At 48.7% G+C, this 6,295-nt stretch overlaps 1 protein-coding gene across 1 annotated transcript in view; it reads left to right on the plus strand.

The window, feature by feature from the left end:
- The first annotated feature begins 5,162 nt into the window (after window positions 1-5,162).
- LOC124665519 (ABC transporter G family member 28-like) overlaps window positions 5,163-6,295 on the plus strand; it is a 24,939-nt gene continuing 23,806 nt past the window's right edge. Inside the window, exons 1-3 of the mRNA XM_047202923.1 lie at window positions 5,163-5,629; window positions 5,730-5,878; window positions 5,948-6,237. Of these exons, the coding sequence (XP_047058879.1) occupies window positions 5,163-5,629; window positions 5,730-5,878; window positions 5,948-6,237 (906 nt within the window). The remainder of the gene's footprint in view (window positions 5,630-5,729; window positions 5,879-5,947; window positions 6,238-6,295) is intronic.

Raw genomic sequence — 6,295 nt, forward strand, 5'->3', positions numbered from 1 at the left:
ACCTTCTTCCACTACAAACAGCGGGACAACGCCTCCTCATCTGATAATGAGTTCCACGATCCAAGGGATTCCAAAGAGGTCGTTGTTCATAACCCACCCGTGGAGAGCCGGAGGAGTGATTTGGTCACTTGGCTATTGTGCACCTTGTATATAATGACTTGGTCACTAGCTTGCTAGGCTTAAGCTAGTGTAATGATTGGATCTATATATTATGCTCAATGCATGTAATGATTTGATCACTTGCGATAACTCTTTAGTGTTATTAATGATTTGATCACTTGGCTATTATATATGTGTGTATCTGATGATGATTGGTAATGGTTATATATGTCTGCAACCACCTGTGTAAATCAGGGGATATGCTAGAAGCAATATGCAGCGACGCGGATGCAGAATACTAGTTGCGTGCCTTCATGTGCAAACTTAGTGGCAGCGGTCATGGTGCACACGCGACCGGTACTGGAAGTACTAGCCATGTGCCCTACCAGCACGCGACTAGTAGCTAATACCACTGGCGAGTTACCAGTCGCGGGCCACCACCCGCGGCTGGTAGCCCAAATTGGCATTCGACTGTTGGAGATATGCCCAAGAGGCAATAATAAAGTGGTTATTATATATCTTTGTATTTATGATAAATGTTTGCATACCATGCTATAATTGAATTGATCGAAACATTGATACATGTATGTTATGTAAACAACAAGGAGTCCCTAGTAAGGCTCTTGTATAACTAGCTTGTTGATTAATAGATGATCATGGTTTCGTGATCATGACCATTGGATGTTATTAATAACAAGGTTGAGAGTGGATTTGGTGACCGCGTGTATACGTGAGCACGGTCTCTTTAACGTTGGATTTGCTTTGAGATTCTAGCAACACAGTTAGAAGAGCAAACGCCGTGAAGTTAACTTTTTAATCTGACCCAGCCTTGTTTCTGACCAGCAAGCGCGAAAGCACAACCTAACATTGAACCGTACGTTGGAGAGGGACCTGAACTGCTGTAGTTTGTCGCGTCGCTGCTTGTGGTGGAGAGCAGCCGAGACATCACGCGCAGCTGCTTACATGTGAATAAAGGAAGGCTATATGGAGTTCAGGGCATGCATCGAAAGGCTGCACCAGTGCGTACTATGCAACACAGTGGACAGCAAACAGTAAACATTAGAACTAGTAGCAACTAGACTTTTTTACTTGCATTACATTGCACGTGTGAATCACTAATCTGTTTCGTCGGTGGTAGCAGCGCCGCCCGCCCATAGCAGCAGCTCCGCCCGCCGGTGGTAACAGAGCCACCCGCCCGTCGTAGCAGTGCCGCCCGCCCTTCGCAGCAGTGCCGCCGTGGCGCCGGCGGAGACAAAAAGAAAGAGCCATGGCCGATGACAATCTTTGGCTGCTCGAGATTGGAGCGAGCGGCAGCTCACCAGCTACTCATGGCTGCACCATTGGCCTGTCGGAAGCAATCAGCAGCTCACCAGCTACTCATGGCTACGTTGTGCCATGTCGAGAAGCAAGCAGCAGCTGCTCGAGATTGCAGTCAAGCGGCAGCTCACCAGCTACTCATGGCTGCACCATTGGCCTTGCTCCACACGGCCGTCGTCCCGTTGCACCTCTGCTCCTAGAAACGCGAAGTAGTCGCCCCGCCCCCGCGTCAGCCAGAGCCAGGTGCCACAGCTGTCAGTCCTCCTGCTCCTCTACCGACGATACTTCGCTGCCACCGCCGGATGCACTTGTGGTTATCGGCGAGCTGGGCATCTTGGAGCTGGGGAATGGAAGCGAATTTGAGCGCTGGTGGTGGCCTTGCCCGCTCCAACCCGGCCTCCTCTGCTGCCGCCGGACCCACGCCGGAGCGGCACAAATCGGGGTGGAGCTCCCTCGCCAGCCTAATCCAGCCGAGGCGAGGAGGGCCTAGGGAGGTGGCGCTCTTATGCTTGGCCGGCTGGGGTCGCGGTCAGGGTCGGCCGAGGTTACTCGAGCTGAGATGGAGAGGGCCAAGGCACGAGGGGCCGCCGGAAGTTGCTGAGCGACGGACCGTGCAGCGTCTCGTGCGGCTACCGGCGGCGAAGCCATGAGGAAGATGGGAGGCTCGATGGGCGGCGCAGGGTCGGGGCTCGCGGGGGCGCGTACGGCAGCGGACGCGACGAGCACGGCCAGCAGGTGCGGCGGTCTAGCTTGGGGAGGGCTGCCTCCATGGCCGAGCTGAAGAATGCCGGCAAGAGCGGACCAAGCTTATCCATTCTGAACCAATTTTGGATCGTTCCAGTACGATTTGCTACTCAGCATTTTTTAGTTCTCTCTTCATTAAATGGGTCCCACGTGCTGCATTTTGTAGAAAGATTTTTGGCATCACACACGCCTGCTGCTACTGTCGCCTATCAACATCACAAAAAGCGTTCCCACCAGTTAAACGGCACACACACGGCGTTAGACACGTGTCGGATAGGAACCGCGTGCTCACGTATACACCCGGTTACCAGGCTTCTTTGTAACAAGGTTATGTCATTGGATGAATGATATAATGGACACACACCCAAATAAGCGTAGCATAATATCACGTCATTAAGTTCAATTTGCTATAAGCTTCCGATACATAGTTACCTAGTCCTTCGACCATGAGATCATGTAAATCACTTATACCGGAAGGGTACTTTGATTACATCAAACGCCACTGCGTAAATGGGTGGTTATAAAGATGGGATTAAGTATTCGGAAAATGTGAGTTGAGGCATATGGATCAAGAGTGGGATTTGTCCATCCCGATGACGGATAGATATACTCTGGGCCCTCTCGGTGGAATGTCATCTGATTAGCTTGCAAGCATGTGACTGGTTCACAAGAGTGACATTCCACGATACGAGTAAAGAGTACTTGTCGGTGACGAGGTTGAACAAGGTATCGTGATACCGATGATCGAACCTCGGACAAGTAGAGTATCGCGTGACAAAGGAAATCGGTATCGTATGTGAATGGTTCAATCGATCACTGTTATCGTTGAATGTGTGGGAGCCATTATGGATCTCCAGATCCCGCTATTGGTTATCGGTCGGAGAGAAGTCTCAACCATGTCTGCATAGTTCACGAACCATAGGGTGATACACTTAAGGTTTGATGTCGTTTTAAGTAGATATGGAATATGGAATGGAGTTTGAATTTTGTTCGGAGTCTCGGATAGGATCCAGGACATCACAAGGAGGTCTGGAATGGTCCGGAGAATAAGATTCATATATAGGAAGTCACTTTCCAAGTTTGGAAATGATCCGGTGCATTTATGGAAGGCGCTAGAATGTTCTAGAACCTTCCGGAAGAAATCATCATGGAAGGTGGAGTCCCGGTTGGGCTCCACCAACCCTAACCAGCCAACCAAGTGGGAGGGTGGAGTCCATGCTCCTTGGCCGGCCAACAAGGGGGGAAGGGGAGAGTCCCTGTCTCTCTAGGTTTCGTCCATATGGCAGTTTTTGAATTGGGGTCTTATTCGAAGACTTTGGGCAAACCCTAGGGATTCCACCTATATAAAGAGGAGGAGAGGGAGGGGCCGGCCACACCAACACCACCTTGGCCGCACCAACCGAGAGGCACCAAGGCCGGCTGCCCCTCTCCCCAAACCCTAGCTGCCCCCCTCCTCATACACCTCCCGTAGTGCTTTGGCGAAGCCCTGCCGGAGATCTCCACCACCACCGCCACCACGCCGTCGTGCTGTCGGGATTCCGAGGAGGATCTACTACTTCCGCTGCCCGCTGGAAAAGGGGAGAAGGACGTCGTCATCAACACCGAACGTGTGACCGAGTACGGAGGTGCTGCCCGACCGTGCCACCGTCAAGATCTTCTACGCGCTTTGAAAGCGGCAAGTGATCATCTTCTGCAACAACGAGATCTAATCTCGCAGGCTTTGGAAATCTTCGAGGGTTAGTCTCATGATCTTCTCGTTGCTACCATCTTCTAGATTGCATCTTGGCTTGTTATTCGTTCTTGCGGTAGGAAATTTTTTGTTTTCTATGCTACGAATCCCATCTGTGGTATCGTAACCGTGTCTATACATAGATTGGTTGCACGAGTAGAACACAATGGTTTTGTGGGCGTTGATGCTTTGTTGTCTTTAGTTCGTGTACTTTGCATCTTGCGGGATGGTGGGATGAAGCGGCTCGGGCTAACTTTACATGACCGCGTTCATGAGATTTGCTCCACGCTTGACATGCAACTTGTATTGCATAAGTGGCTTTGCGGGTGTCTGTCTCTCCCACCATAGTGAAGATTCAATCTACTCTTTCTATTGACAACACTAGTATCACCGTTGTGGTTCATGTTCGTAGGTAGATTGGATCTTACTCGAAAACCCTAAACCACGTAAAATATGCAAACCAAATTAAAGGTGTCTAACTTGTTTTTGCAGAGTTTGGTGATGTGATATGGCCATGATATGATGATGAATATGTATGAGATGATCATTATTGTATTGTGGCAACCGGCAGGAGCCTTATGGTTGTCTTTAAATTTCATGTTGATGTATTATTTCAAAATAGTTGTAATAGTTTCTACATGGGAGAACAACCATGAAGACGGCGCCATTGACCTTGACGCTACGCCGACGATGATGGAAACTTGACTCGTCCAAGAGAACCTATGGTTTAATGCAAGATGCAGGTATGTACATATATTGCATGCATCTTTTATGGTGATTTATTACTACTCATCACAAGGGACTGAAAATACCTGTTGTGTTCTAGGCTCCCTGCTGAGATGTCACAGGCTGAAAAAGTTCTTGTTGTGGAAAGAGTTATCGAGGCTTTGGGATTGCAACCAGTTCGCGATTCCTTGGTTGGAACTGTTGAGCAGCGTGGCATCTCTGGTGGCCAGCGTAAGCGAGTAAATGTTGGGCTAGAGATGGTCATGGAACCCTCTCGTGTTGATTTTAGACGAGCCAACGTCTGGTTTGGACAAGTGCTTCATCTCTCGCTATTGCTTCGCGCCCTACGCCGGGAAGCTCTTGAAGGTGTCAACATCTCTATGGTGGTCCATCAACCCAGGTACACGCGTTTTTCCAACACATTTTGCATGGAAAGCCTCCTATATATATGTATATGCATGCAGCCCTTAGGCATTCTTCATCAGGTTAACTAGTTCATTGACTGAACCGGCCTTCTAAACATGGGTGCAGTTACACATTGTACAACATGTTTGATGATTTGATACTTCTCGCGAAAGGTGGTATGACTGTCTACCACGGGCCCGTGAAGAAAGTGGAGGAGTACTTCCAAGGTCTGGGGATTGTCGTCCCGGATCGTGTCAATCCACCGGACTACTACATAGATATCTTGGAGGGAATCGTGAAGCCAAATACGAATGCAGCAGTCAATGTCAAAGATCTCCCTCTGCGATGGATGCTGCACAACGAATACGAAGTTCCAAGAGATATGTTGCAGAGTGCTTCTGACTCGGGATCGCCGTTTAGGGAAGGAGAGGGGGGTCACACTGGCCCTGAAGCCGAATCCAAAAAATCCGTTGTTAGTGAATTGTGGGGTAATCTCAGGGACATACTTGGGCAGAAAAAGGATGAGTATGATTACAATAAATCTTCTGAAGATTTATCTAACCGGAAAACTCCTGGCATCCTTAGGCAGTACAAGTACTACCTGGGAAGGTACGTAAGTTGTTCTTTCCTTGGAAATTAAGTTGAGATTTTTTCTATTCGAAGTATTCCATTCTTATCAGATGCATGCATCCTTTATTTTCTCCTTCAGATGTGGCAAGCAAAGGCTTCGTGAATCTAGAATACAAGGAGTCGACTTTCTGATTCTGGGCCTTGCTGGTATCTGTTTAGGGACACTGGCTAAAGTGAGCGACGAGACATTTGGAGCACTTGGCTACACATACACTGTCATCGCTGTCTGTAAGTCTGTCTAGTGTTCTTCTACCTTACTGTAAGTTTTCAAGCAAAATAAACTTGTGTTGGCTACAGCCCTTCTGTGCATGATTGGTGCCCTTCGGTCATTCTCCCTGGAGAAGATACACTACTGGAGGGAAAGAGCATCAGGCATGAGCTCTTTGGCATACTTCATGTCTAAAGACACGATCGATCACTTCAACACCATTGTGAAACCTATTGTATACTTGTCCATGTTCTACTTCTTCAACAATCCGAGGTCGTCGATCTGGGAGAACTATGTGATCCTCGTTGCGGTCGTCTACTGCGTGACGGGGATCGGCTACACTTTCGCTATCTTCTTTCAGCCCGGTTCGGCACAGCTGGTATGGAAAAAATTCACATTATAATTACTACTCCGGTAGGTAAGCTAGTTTTCATTAT

This window comes from Lolium rigidum, chromosome 1 (assembly GCF_022539505.1).
Source record: "Lolium rigidum isolate FL_2022 chromosome 1, APGP_CSIRO_Lrig_0.1, whole genome shotgun sequence".
Lineage (NCBI taxonomy): Eukaryota > Viridiplantae > Streptophyta > Magnoliopsida > Poales > Poaceae > Lolium > Lolium rigidum.